Source organism: Delphinapterus leucas, chromosome 2 (genome assembly GCF_059928025.1).
Source record: "Delphinapterus leucas isolate spDelLeu-1000000601 "Yukka" chromosome 2, BTC_Dleu_Yukka2, whole genome shotgun sequence".
NCBI lineage: Eukaryota > Metazoa > Chordata > Mammalia > Artiodactyla > Monodontidae > Delphinapterus > Delphinapterus leucas.
In genome coordinates this window covers 47,307,873-47,327,412 of record NC_143130.1, presented here as the reverse complement: position 1 = coordinate 47,327,412, position 19,540 = coordinate 47,307,873, and the positions used below count along the sequence as shown (strand labels likewise).

The following is a 19,540-nucleotide window of genomic DNA, read 5'->3' as shown; positions in this document are numbered from 1 at the left end:
CCTGCATCACCTGTCAAATCCCACTGCCCTTCAGGACCTGGTGGAAAGGCTGCTTCCCTGATACCCTCTACGCCTCCATCCTTAAGTCTGTGTTCAAATGAACCGTGTCTTCTTCCCTGCATCCCGGTGGTCTGTGTAGCTGACTCCACCTGAGCACAGAAACCAACTGGGGCTTGTTCGAGGAATGGCAGGAAGCACCGTGCCGGGCACCTAGTGGGGTCCAGAACCTTCAGCAAGTCCATGAATCCAGGCAGTGACCCTGCAAACCACGGAGGCAGAACCAACGTGACTGTGGGGCTTGCCTTCAAACGAGCCGTATACTCCTTTAAGAAGAGGCAGGTTTTTCTCTCTCCCGGCTCACCCCACCGCTCCTACACGGCAACTGAAACCTGATCTAATCCCTTTGCACGGGGGTAATTTATTGGTCTATTGGGCTTTTCTTGGTGGCAAATTGCATTGTCTTTATTCCTGGGTTCAGGCTGAGGAACGGCTCCTGCATTCCTAAGACTCCTTTCTCAGGGCCGAGCCTTCACACCCCGTGGCGCTCAGCAAAATAAGTTTTATTGTGCTTCTTTGTTATGCAAACAAGCCGGTAATAATCAGGCTATTATTCTGAAAGATTGGGCTTGATTAACAGTTCAAAGGAGGTCTCTGAAAGCGGCTAATGCCGCACTGGTGCATAAATATTTTCATCCTGCCTGGGTTGGTACAGCTGCAGCTTCCAGCTCCTGGCTGCCGCCGCCCACCCCCCCACCCCCCCACCCCCCCCCCCCCCCCCGTCTTTCTGCTCGGAGAGGAGCTGGGTTGCTATTTAAAGGAAGAGAATTAAGTCAGGCAAGCCGTGTGTGGCTGTGATTTCTCTCTGCTGCATCTCAGACCATGAGGAAGGCAGCCTGGAGCCCACCTCCTGCAGAAGTGAAAGGTTACAAATGTGGGGTGCCGGAGCACAGATGCTTTGAGCGTAGAGTGTGGGAGTCAGAGGATTCTCAGGGGATTTTCAGGCAGGAGGTGGCACCCTAGCTGGGTCGTCGATGGTTGACAGTTCAGTGAGCCCCACAGAGAGGAGTGGCCAGAGGGTGAGACCAAAGAAGGTGACACAGGGAAGCCAAGGGGCCATCTCCAGTATTTGCAGGGTTACATTTGAGCCTTTTCTGTGTGGCTCTAGAGAAGGGCCAAAGCCCCACGGATGTCCCTGGGGGGCAGTTGTGGGTCCACAGCTGGAGCTGTCCAGAGCAGGAGGGGCCAGCCCTGCCCAGCAGAGTCCCAATGGCAGTGGAAGCCGGATGCCCACCGGGCAGGGATGCCGCAGGCAGATTTCCTGCCATGGGGGCTGGCTGGAGGTACAAACTGGTGACCTGTGGCATCCCTCAGGCCCCAGGTTCTAAAATTCCATGGTGCGCCTCGGGAAGCCCACATGGAGTTTGGTCGCCAAGTGATCATTAGATAAAGTGATCTTAACAAAGTCAATTATACAGAGAAGTGGGAGGCCTGGCCCTAACTGCACAAGTTGGGAGCGAGTGGGTCCAGTGGTTGCCCAGGGCCCCAGCCTGCACCCCACCTTTTGAGCCAAGTGTCCGGCATCACGGGGCGCCGGAGGGAATCAGGATTCCTGGTGGTGAGTCTGGCTGGCCACTGTCTTTGCAGCCTCTGGATTCTCTTCTGTTTGTTCCCTAGTAGCTAATCCCAGAAGTTCTACGTCTCAAGAGGCTTGAGTCAAATCCAAACGTGCCTAATAGGCTTCCGAGGAGCGGGAAGTCTGTGCAAGGCTCTTTGCATTTTCCTGGGTGTCTGAGGTGGAGCTCCAGGTACCAAGGGTCAGAAGGGGCCCCTTGAGAGCCCCCCGTGCCTGAGGACACAGCGTCTGAGATGGAAATAGGAGCTCAGGAGAACTTTAATCACCTGGCTGTGCGCACATGGGCTGCTGTGGCACCATGGCGAGGTGGCCGTCTGCAGGAGCCAGGCAGGAACAGGGCAGCAGGCCGCCTTCTGTCGCACTGAAAGCACCAAGGAAGCCGCGCTCAGAAAAGCTCGCTACCTCTTCCCACTCATACGAGTTGCAGTAAGATGTTTCAAACTCTCGGACTTTCCTCTCCTTCCTTCTTCCTTGAACACTCACATCAGAAAAGCCCAAGGTTTACTGCCTGGAATTCAGGTCTTTCTTTCTTTTTTTTTTTTAAGATACAGCACATAAAAATCAGCCCCTCTGGGGTCTCTTTGGCAGGTGACGCCACAGTCCAGAGCTTTTCCTTTTGATGCTGGGCCAGGTTACATTCATGTCCGTGACCTGGGTTGGGGAGCCTTCAGTCTATGATTTACTGGAGTGGAACACAGGGCGGCAGGATGACTCCATGGGGGTTAGGGCCCCTTGGCTCGCCACCCGTGGGGACTGTCCAGCCCTGGCATCCCCAGCACCCTTCCCTGAGGCCCCCAGGAAATGATGGCAGATGGGCCTGGGAGAGCTGCGTTACCACCTGGAGAGAGGGCAGAGGGGATCTCCCCCAGTTCTGGTCCCAGCTCTCGTTACTCTCAGTGGCCTCTTATACACCATTCCCCCACCCTGATCTGTAGCTTCTCCCTTATGATGGGAGCGCCTGGGGTTCCTCTTAGACCCTTAGGAAGATGTGCAAGGCCCAAGGGTTTGGGACAGCTGGGGAAACCCAGGACATCGGGGAAGTGTGGGCCCAGGCATCATGGTCCTGGACTGATCCAGGTGGGCTTTGGGGCTGGGCCTTTGGGTGTGAGTGGGCAGTGGGCAGGAAGAGCTGGCCAGACCCAGCTGATCTGAGTCAAGGCAGAAGGGCAGTCGGAGCGCCAGCCAGGGCCCTAACCCGAGGAGGAGGGTAGAGGGCTGGGAGCAGTCCCTGGGATTCGCTAGGGAAGAGGCAGAGGGGGGGAGCCGGCTCCCATCCAATGCCCTTCCATCCCCTGCCTGGTGACTTTTAACTTCCGACCTCACAGGGGGGTTGTATCTGTCCCCCTCTGAGACCTTTGTCGGGGACCTTATTTTTGAGTGCCCACTGGGTCCCAGGCATGCCAAGTACATCTCAGTCCTCAGCAGCTTCTGAGGTGGGTGTTACCTCCACTTCACAGCTAAGGAAACTGAGGTCAAGTCCAATTCCCACAACTACTCGTAGGGGACAGAGTGGGACTTTGGGCCAGACACCCTCCCTCCGGCGCACACTCTGCCCGCCATCCCGCGCGACCGGCGTCGCCTTCAGACTTCCCCACTTTTGGCCCAGCCCTGGACGATCGCATCGAGAATGTTCTCCGGAGGGTTGAGAAATGGGATTGGCAGGACTTCAAGCTCAGCCCCTCTACCGCCACCGCTCCGCCGGGATGGAGGCCGGAGGGAGGCCCTGGGTGCGAGGGCAGCAGGAGAGCAACCCCTGTCGCCGCCTGCGGGTGGTGGGCGGAGCTGCCATGCGCCCTCAGGGGGTGGCCGGTTGCTACCTGTGGCTCAGGAGGGGGCGGGGGGAGCAAGGGGCGGAGCCACGGTGAACAGAGAGATGAAAGGCCTTGTCTCCGAGCGCTGACAGCCTGAGTGCCCCGGGCTTCTCAGTGTTGGCAGCTGGGTCGCAGCTGGGCTTGCTCCTCGGGAGGCCGGTCTCCTCACTGCCCCCTCTGCCTGCAGCCCCCCCGCCCCCCAACCCCCGAGAAGATGCCCCGTTCACACATTCCAGACCTGCGGGGGAGCCGGGGGGGGTGACGGGCAACTTGGCCCCTCTGTGACGGGCTGTTGAAGAGAAAATAACCCCCCAGAGCACCTGACAGCGATGCAGACCTCAGGCCCACTGGGCCCGGCGGAGGCAGAGCCCGGTGTTTGGTGGGCACATTCGAGGAGCACGGCTCTGAACAGATCCACTCGATGACCCCAGGGCACTTCGGGGACTCTCTCTGAGGGCACCGGAGTGGGATTTCGGTCATGCATTCCAGACACACCAGAGAGCTCTTTAGCTGAGACACTGCTCTGAGCCCAGGTGTCAAGGCCGTGCAGACAGCAGACCCCCCCGTCGCCCGTTTGGGGGGAATAGAGCCACGCATGACGGGGGTCGGGAATGGGACGCCCCCAACGAGTCCCACACTGTGCAGGTTGGCCCTGCCCTGGGCAGCATCCCGACCCCAGCCTTCAAGCCCCTGGCTGCACCCTGAGAAACAGGCCCTGGAAACTAGTCTGTGGAGGCAACGCCGCGGAGCGTGTGGACCATGGGCCTCCTGGCGGGTGGCGGTCTGTCAGCGTCGCAGGAGGGGTCCTCAGGGAGAGGCTGAAGCCCACCTGTGGCGGAGCGTGCCCTTGAACCACCCAGCGGCCGGTGGAGGGAATCATGAATGCACCAAGGTTGTCCGAGGTCTTGGCATTGCCAAGGGCCTGGGCTCTCAGGTCTGAGGGGCTGGATTCACATCCTGCTTCCTCCTCACAGTGGAACCTCAGTCAGTCTCGCTGAGCCTGGCTCTGCTCTCTGGGAGGCGGGGATACTGTAGTGCCCACCTGTGAGGCTGCCCGGGGCCCTGAATGAGGTGAGGCCTGCAGGGCCCAGGCCACTGAGCCTGGAACAGAGTCAGTTAGCTGGGACTTCAGTCTGTGCCACCCCAGCTTGGCTCTGGTGGAGAGCTGAGGCCAGCACAGCCCTGCGTGTGCTGCAGTGGTCTGGCTGTAAAGGGACGGGCACTGTCTTTTCTGTCCTTTGGGCAAGGTGAAGGCCAGAGGGGGACCCAGGGCTGTTTGGGCAGTGGGCAGAGCCAAGGTAGCTGCCACTCAGCACGAGGCCTGAGTCCCTTTGGGGTAGTTTCCTCTGAGATGCCTACCTCCAGAATTCTGAGAAAGCAGAATGGCAGGTCAGCTCACCTGTAATCGCTGAGGCTACCGGAGTGGGCATTACGGGGCGGCCGCAGACCAGAGGTGGAGGGTTGGCAGCTGCAGCGGCCAGTTCCCCTGACCTGTGTTCCTCCACACTGTTTGTTCTCCACGGCATCCTTTCCACACACACCCCCACCTCGAGGCCCCCTTTACTGTCTCCCACTCAGGCCACAGTAGCATTTGCCGCCCACAGGGATGTTGGGCCCTTGGGCATCTTCTACAGGTTGGGAAATCATGGAGATGGCAGGGCCAGAGAATCTTCTAGCCGCCTTTCAAAGGAGACCTGGGCCAGGAACATGGCTCTGTGGGAGGGCGACCACACAGGGGGTCTCCCCGGACGGGCACCTCTTCACAGCGGTCACCACCTATCATTTACCGGATCTGCTTCTCTAGGTCAGCATGCTTCTTCCACTTAAAATGGGAAATCTGTAGCTCTTCTATCAAATCTGTTTTATTTTTCCTAATACATATTTAAATATGTGACTTGTCAAGTGAAAAAAAAAATGCTCACCCAGATACCTCCTGAAATGACCTTGTTTACCAGAGGTGTGACAAATACAGGTCAAGTTAGGGGAAAAGCCTGAATTTTAGGACAAGCACCGTGTTTACCAGATATACTTGGGGCAAGTCACACCAGCTCCAGGAGAACGGCGCCCGCACCTGCAGAGGTGGGAGAGCTCCCTGAGCTCGGTGGCCCAGGCATCCAGGTACGGGGGCCTGGTAGCACAGACCAGGGCCACACAGGGCAGCTGCCTGGATGGTTCTTTGGCTAGCCTGGCCTCATATACTTCTGTCCCTGCTTTTAGGCACAACTTGATTTTATAGGTAAAAAGCCAGTAACAGAGAAGTAAACTGACTTTTCCAAGGTTAAGAGCCAGATTAGTGGCCGAGCCAGGAGTGGCTGGAGCAAGCGCCTCCTTCCCCTCTGTTGATTGGGCTGAGACACCAAAAGCTGCACCTCGCAGCTGGTCTGCTGGCCCCTTTGCACATGGAAGCCTGTGTAGAAACGTCCCTCCTGCTGCCACTTCTGGTCCCTATGGGCCGTGCAGAGGAATCCAGGAGGCCGGGAAAGGGCAGATTCCATGATGCAGGTGTGTTGAGGTCACAGTTCTCAGGCATGATAATTATCTGTAGCTAATTATCACTAAGGTCTCAACGCTTAAAGTGACCTTAAAAAAAAAAAAACAGCATGAATTAGAGCAGATCCAAGGTTGCCACTCAGTTGCCTCCCAGCTTGCTCTCCTGAGCAGGATAATGGGGGATGGAGCTATGGAGACCAAGAGGGAAGCTGCCCTTCACCTGCAGACGAAGTGACAGAACCAGGCCCTCTGTGACCAGGGCTAATATAATGATCACACTAGCCAACATTCATTGAGCTTCTGCTCTGTGCCCGGTGCCGGGATAAGTCCTTTAACACTTTCAGCAACCTCATAGGGTGGATACTATATTAGCCCATTTTCTAGATAAGTAAAATGAGGCACAGAGAAGTTAAGTGATTTGTACAAGGTCACACAGTGGCAGAGATCAGAACACATACTGAATAGTGGGGCTTAATTCCCTGCCAGATTTCTTTTGCTGTGCCGAAATTCTTGGCGGTAGTTGTGAAAGTGTCAACAGACGCCCAAGGCCCAAGGGTGGGTGGAGAGCTTGCGGCGGGGGAGGGGGGCGGGGGAGGGGGCGCCGGTAGTCCGCCAGGCCTTTCAGCCTGCAGGTCCGCAGGCCTAGCCACTCAGGGTCATTACGGCTGCGCAGAAGAATCGGGAAAGTGGGAAAGGCAGGTTCCGCGCCTGCAGGAACTCTTCCAACGCCTGAGATGAGGCGTCCTTTGTCCCTTGCACGTGCCCCGCAGCCCTGGCCCACGGGGGTGGAGGAGGCCTGGGCTCACCACTCCCAACGTGACAGCGCCTCCCTTCCTGTATCCGCAGCCACCTCCTCGTGCAAGATCCTCAAGTGCAACTCTGAGTTCTGGAGCGCCACGGCGGGCAGCCACGCGCCGGCCCCGGACGACGCCCCCGAGTTCTGCGCGGCGCTGCGCACCTACGCCCTGTGCACGCGGCGCACAGCCCGCACTTGCCGGGGGGACCTGGCCTACCACTCTGCCGTCCATGGCATCGAGGACCTCATGAGCCAGCACAACTGCTCCAAGGATGGCCCCACGTCGCAGCCGCACCTACGCACGCTGCCGCCGCCACCGGGGGACAGCCAGGAACGCTCGGACAGCCCCGAGATCTGCCACTACGAGAAGAGCTTCCACAATCGCGCGGCCGCCCCCAACTACACGCACTGCGGCCTCTTCGGAGACCCACACCTCCGGACTTTCACAGACCGTTTCCAGACCTGCAAGGTGCAGGGCGCCTGGCCGCTCATCGACAATAATTACCTAAACGTGCAGGTCACCAACACACCGGTGCTGCCTGGTTCAGCCGCCACCGCCACCAGCAAGGTACGGGGGAGGGGGGCCGGGGTTGGTGAGGCGGGTCACGGCACCAGGCCCTGCCGTCGGGAGGGCCCGGACTTTCCTCCCTCCGACTCAGACGCCCCCTGACCCGCCATGTTCCTCTCGTCGGTAACTGAGCAAATTAGTTAGGAAGGAATGTCCTGCACGTTCTTTGTCGTCAGGTGAACTACCCTGGAGCCACCTCTGCCCTTTGCCCAGAGTGCGGTGTTTCTCAAACTGCTGCTGTACACCGTCCACTAGGGGTCTTTGAAATCAGCCTTCTGGCGTCAGAAGCTAACACACAGGCATAGTTTGGGGGTGGGTCTGGGTTGGGGGGCGCAGGGTAGAACAGGATAGCCAAACCTAGCCTATATTAAGGCAGTTTGTGAATGCTTTCCCAGTGCAAGAGTAAACGTTTAGGAAACTTAGTTTCTGTTGTGTGCGTTTGTTCACGTGCGTGCACATTGGATCTGGCTGTAAATAAGATGGATTTCTTATTAGGGTTAATAGTCCAGAAAGTTTAAAAACACTCCCAGAGCATTCAGTTTCAAACTTCTGGGATAGTCTTTTCTTGCCCCAAACTATGTTTTCGTAGAACTCCAGTGTCAAGTCCCAATAAAGGGGAGCCGATATGCAGGTATGTTTCTGTCGTTATCATCACGGAGCTTCCTGTCCAGTGGGAGTCAAACCCCGCCCCAGACAAGCGGACCCAACAGCCTCCTGGAGGTGACGGTCCTGCCCAGGGGTTCTTATTGTGGCTGTACATTTACGAACCGAGCGGATTTTAGAAGATAATGGTTCTGGGCCCCCCAGGCCGCTCTGACACCACATCTCTGGGTGGGGGTCAGATGTGTTCTTTTTTTAAAACCCCCAGTGATTCTGGGGCACGGAGGGCGTTGAGGACGCTGGTTGGAGGCCCCGGCTGCTGGATGCTGCTGGTGCCAGTCGGGGCCGCAGGGTACCATCCTGCCCTTTGTCTCTGTCCCACACTGACACAGTAAGGCTGCAGCCTCAGAGCAGAGAGGGCCGTGGTGTCTGGGCGCAGGGAAGATGGAACAAGTGAGGACAGGGCATCAACCCACTGAGCACCCCCAGGGCCACCCATGCAGCCCGTCTGTCCAGGGCAGCTCCGGAACCTGAGGCTCTAAGAGGGAAAGTGGCCTCCCCACCCAAAGTGCATTCGGCTGGGAACCAAGCTGGGATTTCACCGGAGCCAGGGGACTCCAGAGCCCAGCATGTTCTCACTGCCAGGAGAGGAGGTTCCCATCTGGAGCCCTGGAGGCCACCGAGAGCCAGTCATCTTCTGACCCAAGGAGGCTTCAGTGTCTGGGTGGCAGGACTCAAGTCCTACTCACAGAGCCACAGCCAGAGGCAGCCATGATGTGGCCCGTGGCCCAGGCAATGGGACATTCCTGTCCACTCCAGATCCTCCCTCCCAGTTTTCCAGGAGGGTCTCCCGTGACCTCACATTCAGACTCAGCCGGAGAACGTGGTCTCAGGTCCAGGAGGCTGGTGGATGATTGGAGTCCAGGCCATGGGGACAACTCTACCTCCCCGGGGCCTGGGCCACCAGAGCCCCTGGAGTTTCCGGTTTGGCAGCGGGTCTGTTTTCCCAGGAAGAGCACGTTGCAAGGCAGTGTGTGGGGCAGTGCCAGGCTGGCCCACAAGGGCGTTTCTGTTCCTTCTCGTCCCTCCATGCCCCAGAGGAGGACACTGGGGTGACCTGGCAGCCAGGAAAATTCCTGCCACCTCCCTCTGCTCCGGTGGCCCTTGCACGCCCACAGGGGTCTCTTCCTGGGACCAGCTGCTGTGTAGGAGACAAGCAGGCCTTAGCCCCATGGATGCTCTTACAGGCCTTTGGCACCAGGCCATGAAGCCTAGTGGGCAGCAAATTGCGGCCAGGGCTCCCTCCTCCCCCTCCCCCCTCTCAGCCCTCCACAGACTAAGGGGGGCCTGAATCAAGGTGCCGGCCGCCTTCTGTGCAGCGACCGCCTTCACCTACCCGCCTCCCTCCCTAGAGCCAAGATAAATGAATGTCTGGAGCCTGAGGCTGCGGCTTCTAAATTCAGCGGCAAACGCACTGCGGAAGGGGGACCCCGCCTCCCTGCCCCAAGCTGGCAGGGGGGCACACAGGAAGCCTGAGGGTGTGAGGGGCTGCGGACCTCAGGAGGCCTGCCCCTCCTGACAAGCGTGTTGTAAGCATCAGATGTGACAACAGGCCTGGGAGGGGTTGCGGTTAGTGACCAGCGAGGGGGCTTGCCGGCCCCTTTGACTGGGCTAGAGAAGGAGCCTTTACTAGGCGGTCCTGCAGGCCGGGATGAGGCGCCGGGGCTTAGAGCCCCTGGATACCACCCTCAGCTCTCTATTGGCACACAGTGGGACCCTGAGCTCAGCGAGGCCGTCCACAAACCAAACGGCTCATTCATTCATTCGTTCATTTGTTCTTGTATTCCATTCATTCACTTAGCCCACATTTTTCAAATGCTCACTCTGTTTCAGGCTCACTGCTGGGCACTGGCCAGCAGGACTGCCCAAGTAGGCATGGGAGTGCCTCCCTTCCTGTCCCAGCGTGAAGCTTCCAGAAGGGTCTGGGGCTCTGCAGCAGAGCCCCTTGATCAAGCCAACCCATAGGGCCACCTTGATCTTCCCAGCAGGTGAAGAGTTTTAGCAGCCTTCTCTTACCTCCCCATCAGCCAGGAGGCAGCACGAGGCTCTGCTGGAGGCCGGGCAGTGACAGGCTCCGTGTCTGGCCAAGCCATTCTCAGGCCTCAGGGCCAAATGGGGTCTCACGGTACCCGGGTGAGAGGCATGGGTGGCTGGTTCCCCAGTGCCCTCGGCCCGGCTCTGCCTGTTCTCTTGGGCCTCCATTACTCAGGTGTGTGTGTTCCTTCGCTGATTCAGAAAACATTGACCGAACAGCTCTTCTGTGCCAGCCTCTGTGCTCGGCGACGCCTCCGTCTCAGCAGCTCCCAGGCTAATAGGGGAGCACAAAGATAGCCACAGGATGCTGGTGACGGGTGCTGGGGCAGCAGGTTGCTGAGGGTCTTGGGGCGGGGCACTGGCTCTGCACAGAGCACTGGGGAAGGCCTCCTGCCTGCCCTTGCCCTGAGCTTGCCCCCGAAGGACAGGACGGGAGGGGCAGCAGCAGAGCCAGGCAGAGTGTGGGCTCTTATCCCCGAGGTGGTGGAACCTGGGCTTTTGTGATTTCCCATCCCCTCAGCTGTGGTGCCTTGCCCAGGAGCACGGTATTCTCACTGTCCAACCCTGCCTAGCCCTCTGTTCTTTTGGAGGGTTGAGATCTAGTGTTTTCCAGCCCAAGCTGAATTTCAACTTCCTGTTCCCGTGGGACTGCCTCCCATGCCCGCCCCCTGCTCTGTCTTCCTCTTTCTGGCTGCGCTGGTGGCACCCCGTTTTGAGCCTCAGGGAGGAGAGGAGCTCGGATCTCGGTGCCTCCCCCCACGGCGGCCCCCTCGCATGTTCCCCGTTGCACTTCCATTCCATCACACGGCATCCTTCATCCGCTTAGTCTGTGACATCACCTTCCACCCCCGCAGTGTGAGCACCGTGAGGACAGGGGTCTTGGGCTGTTTCCTCCCCTCATGTGGACACAGCCCCCAGCCCCAGGCCTGGCACACAGTTGGCGCTCCATGAATAGTTCTGATGACACTCGGGCTCTGCCCTGTGCCCAGCAGTGGAGAGGGCGCGAGCCCCTCGGGGAAGGGGGGCAGCCGAGGCGGGAGCGGCAGCCACGCCTGCGGCTGTGTGGGCAGTGAGCCGCCTGGCTTTCGACAGGCCCCCTTCATGCTGTTCCTTGTGGTTGAGTCCCTGGCACCGGTGCCAGGAAGAGTCAAGCAGCCTGTCAGCCTTCCAGGAGACTGTCTCCGCAAGAGATGGCGGTTAGAGCGAAACCAGCCTTTCCTGTTCCAGGGAGGCCGATGGCACTGGGAACGCCACCCCCTACTCCCCCGCCCCCAGTGTCTGTGTGGCCCTGCACACCAGGCAGGGACACCAGAGCCCCTCATTGCACACCCCTCCCCCCATGGCAGGACCACCCACTGCCCAGACCACCCCGGCTGGCCCACCTCCCGGCCCCCCGCAGGCAAGCAGGCAGGCAGGCGGCCTCATCAGGGCAGGAGCCTAGGATGGAGACAGGAAGCAGCAGGAGGTGGATCCCTGTGAAGTCGCCACGTTCATAGGTCTGGGCAGTGAAGGAGCGGCAGTTTCGTGGGGTTCGATGATGCGTGGGGCTAGGGGCAGGATGGAGGGGCTGCAGCCACCTTGGACATCCCACAGCGAAGCAGAAGAGCCTCATCCCGGGACCAGCCTGTGACCCCCAGGGAGGAGACGGGGAAGCAGAGCCCCGGGCTCAGGGAGCTGTGCACGCGGGCCTCCCGCTGTAGCCCGCTGTGGCCTCTGGCAGGGCCTCCGGCTCTCGACCTCAGAGCACCAGCCCCTCCTCGTGTCCCATGAAGACCGTGCAGAGTGCCCCCTGCACACCCGTCAGGCCCCACAGGCGCGGTGCCTTGGCCCCAAGACTTCTAGGGCCACGAGAAGGCTTTCCTTCCTTTTGAAGTCAGAAGGAAAAAGCCAACATGATCCAACCTAGACTATATTAGTCTTTACGCCAATGCAGTCCCAAAATGTAGCGTCTTTCTTTTAAAAGAATTTTGCTGGCGTATAGTTGATTTACAATGTTGTGTTAGGTTCAGGTGTACAGCAAAGTGAGTCAGTTATACATATATCCACTCTTTTTTGGATTCTTTTTCCATATAGGTCGTTACAGAGTATTGAGTTCCCTGTGCTACACAGTAGGTCCTTATTAGTCATCTGTTTTATATATAGTAGCGTGTATATGTCAATCCCAGTCTCAGCCACGAATGTAGTTTTTAATGTTTCTGACGGAGGAAGGGACCCAGCAAGGCCCAGGTGCCCTGGAGTTCCCAAAAGTCATACTGTGGCCTGCCCCTCTCAGACTTCCTCTCATCCTTACATCTCTCAGGAACGGGGTGAGAAGGGCTGGGGTCTTCTCTGCGTTCCCTCTGAGGGCCCCTCGTACACTCCCTGCCTGGTCACCCCTGAGCTTTATACTGGCGTGAGGGGACGCGCAAAGCAGCCGTGAAACAGAGCCGGCTACACCTCCAGCCCAGCTCTTGCTACTTTGTGGGTTTGCTCAGCCTAGAACTTTCTGCAGCCCCTAGGCTGCCCCTCTCCAGTCCTCAGGCGTCTCAGCACCTGCTCCTGGGGCCCCTAGCCAAGGCCACTCCCTGCCGGCTTCCCCCTCCTGGCTGTGTCCCCAGCCACCCCGGAACTGCAGCCAGACACTCCCTGGCCCATGCCCCACCGGCACCTCCCCCTCCGCCTGTCTTGGCCGGCCTCTCCCTGACCCTCCTGCCTGAGCTGAGGTCCTGTGGCAGCTCTCCCCCCTTCCCTTCCCCATCGGAGCTGCTTTGGGTTTCCTCTTTGGTTTCTAGCAAGTCTGGGGCCTCGCCTTTGTCATACACCCACTGTTCGGCCAGAAATTCCCCTAGTGCTTTGCTGCATTGCCCTCAACCCTGAGAGCTGTCCAGGCCATCTTCATGCCCCTCAACTGCCACGTCCCCCTGGGGTGCCCAGGCAGAGAATTCAGCCACGGCCGACCATACATGTCGTCAGCAGCCCCCCGCCCTTTGCTAGAGCCCCTTCGGCCTACAGACGTTATGAGGAGGTGTGGTACCCCAGCTGGTGAGGCCCTTCTTCTCCAGGCTTGGTGGCGGGGATGAGGGGACAGGGCCTGGGAATGGTGGCTGGGGGCCGGGGCCTGGGAATGGTGGCTGGGGGCCGTGAAGAGGTTGGGGCCAGGCCGGAGGGGGGTGCTTTTAGCGGGAGGTCCCAAGATGCCTGGGCACCATCTTGCCCCCATCGCCCCGCCTCTCTCCCTGGCTTCAGGCTGAGAGTCCAGCAGGAACAGGGCGGGGGCGAGTTTCCCAGTTTCACTCATGTCTCCACCCCATCTTCCTGGTTAGGGTTACGGAGGAAAGAACAGCCAGACGTCTCACCCAGGGTGACAGAGGAAACACATCACTCCCCGGACTGTTGGTCTCTTGTCCTTCTCCCAGGCCTCCCACCCTATGACTTTTTGGCCAAAAATGCCCAGGGACTGGACACCAAGAGCCTAACCCCAGCTCTGCCTCTTGCTGGCTGTGTGACCTTGGGCAAGTCACTTTACTTTCTGAACCCGAATTTCCTTGTCTATAAATCCGAGGTAATGTCACCTTCCCTGCAGCGCCACACAGGCCCAGAAGTAATAAATGCAGCAAGTGTGCCTGTGTCTGTGGTTTGCAGGAGGACGGTTACTGATGGAGCCGCTTAGCCCTCTGCTTCTCCAGTAGCTCAGCGCAGCCCCTCACCCCGGCTGCAGGCTCCAGCAGCAATGTGCCTCGCTGCTCCCCTGGCCAGGGCTGCCCGTTAATCTGGAGCCCCCGTCTCCCTTTTGCTGACTGGCACCTCCCTCCCCTCCCTCTTCCTCCTGCTACTGCCAAGGCCTGGCTGGGAGACCCCTCAGGGCAGCCCTGCTGCGGTGGCCTCTGCTGACCTCTGCCTGCCTGCCTGCATGGATTTTGCCTGCTCGTTCTTTCTTTGAACATCACTCTCTTCTACCTGCTGTTATGTTCAGCCTGTGGCTTATGGTCCTTTGGTTGTGGTCCGTATTCGTTTCCTATTGCAGCTGTAACAAGTACCACAAACTAAGTGATTCAAACAAATAGAAATTTATTCTCATACCTCTGAAGGCGAAAGTCTGAAATGAGTCTTAAGAGGCTAGCATCAAGGTGTCAGCAGGACCAATCCTTCTGGAGGCTTCAGGGGAGAGTCTGTTCGTTGCTTCTTCCAGGCCTCTGCTGGTGGCCAGCATCCTTCAACTTGTGGCCACAACCCTCTGGTCTCTGCCTCTGTGGAAACCCCGCCTTCTCTTCTGCCTCCGTCTTATGAGGACACATGTGATTACATTTAGGGCCCACCAGGATAATTTCTTATCCTTAATAAGTTAAGGATAATTTTTCCTTAACCTAATCTCAACTGCAAGCTCCCATATGTCATATAAGGTTACATTTACAGGTTCCAGTGATTAGTGCCTGATATCTTGGAGGCCATTCTTCAGCCTACTACAGTGGATAAGGACCTTTCATTTTTAATTAGCCATGCTTTTCTTTTTATGTTTCCTCTCTGTATATAGTAAATGAGCTGGTTTTCTATTTAGGAGAGGAGTATAAAGTTCCCTAAGTCAAAAAAATTTTTGAGCAGAAATGCAAATTGTTTTAAAGAAAAATATTAAATGCGTAATAGGGCAGGTGGCACTGCACAGTGACCACAGTGGGAAAGGGGCGGTCTGGGACATCCTGGGGGCTCTTGCCATCCCTCCGCTCAGTCCAGAGCATTGTAAGTCTGGGGCTGGGCCTTGTCCCCTCCACAGTTCCCGGTACTGCCTCACCCCCTCTCTTTGCCCCCTTGCCCCACAGCTCACCATCATCTTCAAGAACTTCCAGGAGTGCGTGGACCAGAAGGTGTACCAGGCCGAGATGGACGAGCTCCCTGCCGCCTTCGCCGACGGCTCCAAGAACGGCGGCGACAAGCACGGGGCCAACAGCCTGAAGATCACCGAGAAGGTGTCGGGCCAGCACGTGGAGATCCAGGCCAAGTACATCGGCACCACCATCGTGGTCCGCCAGGTGGGTGGCTACCTGACTTTCGCGGTCCGCATGCCCGAGGAGGTAGTCAACGCCGTGGAAGACCGGGACAGCCAGGGCCTCTACCTCTGCCTGAGGGGCTGCCCACTCAACCAGCAGATCGACTTCCAGGCCTTCCGAGCCGGCGCCGAGAGCCCCAGCGCCCACAGGCTACCAGCCGCCAGCCCCGCCCCCTCAGCCCCCGACACCTTCCCATACGAGACGGCCGTGGCCAAGTGCAAGGAGAAGCTGCCCGTGGAGGACCTCTACTACCAGGCCTGCGTCTTCGACCTGCTCACCACAGGAGACGTGAACTTCACGCTGGCCGCCTACTACGCCCTGGAGGACGTCAAGATGCTCCACTCCAACAAGGACAAGCTGCACCTGTACGAGAGGACTCGGGAGCCGCCAGGCCGGGCGGCCGCCGCAGGGCTGCCCCCGGCCCCCTGGCCCCTCCTCGGCAGCCTTCTACTCCTGCCCCTGCTTCCTGTGCTGCTGGAGGCCACCTAGGACCGAGAGCGAGGCGTCACCGAACTGGTCGGCGGCTGCACGAGGGCCGGTGGTGGCCTCCCGGTGGCCCCGCAGTCCCTGCAGGGGTCAGGAGCCCCGGCGGCCACGCACCTCCGCGCTGCCTTGGGCTGCCTGCTGGCAAGGGCTGGGGGCGTGGGACGTCCCCTCCCCTCCCCCGGGGCCCGGGACAAGGTTGTGGTGACCAGTGCTGTGACGTTTGTGACATAGAGCTGTGCAGAGGGAGAGCTGCCCCTCTCCGCCCGCCCCGCCGTGTGAATGTGCAAATCAGAGCCCCTCAGGCCTAAGCCCTCACCCCAACAGAGACACTGGGCGTGGGCAGAGTCGACCTGCCCTCACCTCTGCAATGCACTGAAACAGGCCCGGCTGACTGCTGCACGCGCATCCCGGGCCACCTGCGCCCACCCCACGCACACACACTCGCACACACTCGCACACACAAGGACGGGGGCGCGGAGGTAGCCTCGAGGCTGGACCCCTGGGCAGGGCATCCTTTCCTCTTGGGCTTTAGGATCCCCGGGGTGCTGCTTGGCACCTTTAGAAAACTAATGTAACCCTTTGGCCAAAAAGTTGTGTCCTCCTGGTGCCTTCCCGCCTGTGGCCTCCCTGCGAGCCAAGGAGAGACCACCGTGTGTGCCCTGGCTGGGCACAGGCTCAGGCCCCAGTTACCAGGCCTCGCAGGTGGGGGACGACACATGTCGTCGGCACGTGCTCTGAGCAATGCCTGCTCTGGCGCCTTCCCCCACTGCCCATCCTCCTGTCCCCCAGTCCCCACTGTTCTTTGGAAGTCGAGTCTTTGCTTCTAAATGTCTAAACAGAGAACTACCCCCTTGATTTCTGTTCCTTCCTCCCCAGCAGGTGGCAAGAGGCGGTGAGCAGGGGAACTGAGGCGGCAGGGTGCGGGCTGGAGACTCAACGGATGGGGCCAGCTGGCCTGCCCTGATCCTCTGCTTTCTCCTCACCTGCCCCCCAGATCCTTGCTCCCTGCCCTGTCCACCCAGGTCTGCATTCTGGGGAAAGGAGCAGGGCCTGGAAGGTGTCTCAGCCTTTAGCATCCCTGGCAGGATCTCCTCCTTCTAGGCCTTTCTCTTAAGCCCCATGGCCACACAGCCAGGAGACTTTCCCACCTCACATCAGCCAAGCTGCCCATCCGAGGAGCCCCGAACCAGTCCCACCTCTGCTGCTGTTTCAGAGAACCCCGGGGACCAGCACCGAGCTGGGCTCCACTCCTAAAGGCGCGGCCGTGTCCCGGAGGCCGATCCTCCCAGAAGCCCCGCAGGCCCCACTGTCCCCGACCGCCCCTCTGCTGTTGCCCAGGGACCTCTCATACACTGGCCCGGGAGGCTGCGGACTGGTCCCTGCCTCCCCCTCCGAGAGGTTCCCTCTCTCTGCCAAGCCGTGGGCTAGGCGGGCAGGTGGGTGGGAGGCGCAGCCCCAGCCCCTCCCTGCTGGTTTTTAGATGGTCCCTATGTTGGAAGTAAAAAGTGAAGCACTTTATTTTGGTTGTGTTTGATCACGTTCTGCTTGGAAGTGGGGGCCCCTCACTGTGTCCCGTGTCTGCGACCTGTGTGGAGTGTCACCGCGTGTACATACTGTAAATTATTTATTAATGGCTAAATGCAAGTAAAGTTTGGGATTTTTGTTTTGTTACTTTCTTTTGGACTACGTGTTGGAGTTTTTTATCTGAACGGACTTTGGTTCCTTTCGGGGTGGAGGGTTGACTTTGGTGGTGGCTGCCCCCTTACAGTGTATCTACCAGGGAAAGGGGAGCGGGCAGCAGCGCGCGTGCTTGTGTGTGTGTGTGTGTGTGTGTGTGAGTTGAGTGTTGTGAGTGCCTGCAGAAGGAGAAGCAATTAAACAGCCAAAGCCCCCTGCTTCTCTAAAATTACTTTTTCTCCTTGTGTTGAGCTGCCTTTGGGGCTTGAGGGGTCCAGGTTCCCTCGCAAAGCTGGAACCGTATTGGAGACAGATGACCACATGGAGGGAGGGACATGAAGGGCGTTCTGGGGTGAGGTTGGGTGGGCTGGCCTGAGATCCAGGAGGAGTCCATCAGTCTAGGACCCCAGAGCTGGGACTGTGGCTGCCTCCCTCCCCAAAGGTCCCCCTCCTTGCCCGCAGCCCAGGGAAAGGGTGGTGGCACTGCAGGGGGTCCATCAGTGTGCACAGGACTGAAGCTTGCTTCAGGTCTTCACATTTCATCTTTTAAAGTTATCCAGGGTTTCCCTGGTGGCACAGTGGTTGAGAGTCCGCCTGCCGATGCAGGGGACACAGGTTCGTGCCCCGGTCTGGGAAGATCCCACATGCCGCGGAGCAGCTGGGCCCGTGAGCCATGGCCACTGAGCCTGCGCGTCCGGAGCCTGTGCTCTGCAACGGGAGAGGCCACAACAGTGAGAGGCCCGCGTACCGCAAAAAATAAAAACAAAAATAAAAATAAATAATAAAAATAAAGTTATCCAGTGAGTCAGGAACAAATGCATGCCCGTTTTACGGATGGGAAAAGAGAGACTCGGGGAGATGGACTGACTGGCCTAGGGTTCCTTAGCAAGGGCAGGGCCAACATGTACACCTAGGCCTGTTTTGCCCCCAAAGTCCCTGCTGTTCATACTAAACGCCAGGCAGCAGAATAGCAGCCCAGTTAAGCCAGGCCACGTCCCAGCTTCTCCACTTTCCTAGCTCTGTGACCTTGGGCGAGTCAACCTCTCTGAGCCTGCATCCCCTCCTTTGTAAAGTGGGGAGTGTCCATCCCATAGGGTTGTTTGAAGATTCAGTGAGTTAATTCCTGTGAAGTACTAAGGACAGGGCCTGGCGCACAGTGAGTGTCCAGCGTTGGTGTCACTATTATCCCAAAGCAAGAGGGGTTGAGTGAGACGGTGGGTGAAAGGAGAGGGGAGAGGGCCACGCGGACCCTGGAAGCTCGGGGGGGAGGTGAACCGAGAAAACCAGAGAGTGAGCATGTACACCAATCCCAAGCCGAGGAGGAAGTTAAAAATAGGAAGGGAGAACTTTCTAGAGCCCTGTTCTTAAGCAGGCTCCCAGAGAGAACACAGGAGTCCGGGCTTTGGGAGGAAGAACCATCCTGGAAGGGACAAAACAAGGCTGGGACATCCCCACGCATCTTACCCAGTCACCCAAATTGATAGGCCTCTCAGCCTCACTAGAAAGTGGGATGAAATGAATACTCATGCAGGGGGTGGGGAACCAACGAGGGCTGTTGGCACTTGGCCAACGCAGAAGAACAGATTATTGAGAAGCCAGGGCCAGGGCACACGGGAGAGAAAAAAAAATCTCATTCACCATCAGATGAAAAAGCTGCGGCACTGGCCAGAAAAGAGTTTTGGTTTGGAATTTGCTCAGGACCCTAAACTTAACCAGCTGGAATTCTTTTCCAAGTACCATGCTACTAGTTGCCCTCAGTGAACATGGAAATTTGCATTTCATCATGAATATGGAACACAGAGTCGTGAGCTAAATGATTCCCAAGAAGCAGCTTCATCTTACTCCGCAGGCTGGGTTTGGAGCAGAGACGCTTCTGTGCCAGCTCAGCCGAGGCCAGTCAGCCTGGAGGTAAACGCATTAGCAGATGGAGCTGCGGGCCCCTCTCCGCGCTCCACCACCCCTGCTTACCGAGAACCCATTTGAGCCAGGCCAGAATGGGGCTCATCAGAGCAATGCCGGCGCGCAGGGTGGAGCCGGAGGTTGCACGGACTGGGGCCAGGGGGTGGGGGCACTTGGTCTCAGACGGCAGGCTGACTTGGCATCCAAACTGGCTCTGCCCGTCGCTGTGTGGTCTCCCTTGGATATTTTGAACCTTGGATTCCTTCTTTGTAAAATGGAATTATGAGTACCTACCTCCCAAGGCCATTACAGAAATCCAATGAGCTAACGCTCATAAATTGCCTTGCACACGGAGCCCTGGCGCCCTGGCAGCATGGAGAGGCCACCAGAAATGGCCATCTCCTCCCTTTGCAACTGCCCGTGTTCCTTGATTCATTGGATAACTCTTTCGTGATTGCGGGTGCT

General features: G+C 58.4%; 1 protein-coding gene across 4 annotated transcripts in view; it reads left to right on the top strand.

Annotated features, from left to right (window-relative positions):
- Window positions 1-17,175, top strand: part of RGMA (repulsive guidance molecule BMP co-receptor a) — a 44,342-nt gene extending 27,167 nt beyond the window's left edge. For all 4 annotated transcript variants that reach the window (XM_089906862.1, XM_022598847.2, XM_022598849.2 and 1 more), the window contains 2 exons: window positions 6,781-7,298; window positions 14,786-17,175. In XM_089906862.1, the coding sequence (XP_089762988.1) occupies window positions 6,781-7,298; window positions 14,786-15,502 (1,235 nt within the window). In that variant the 3' untranslated portion in view covers window positions 15,503-17,175. The remainder of the gene's footprint in view (window positions 1-6,780; window positions 7,299-14,785) is intronic.
- The last annotated feature ends 2,365 nt before the right edge of the window (window positions 17,176-19,540 follow it).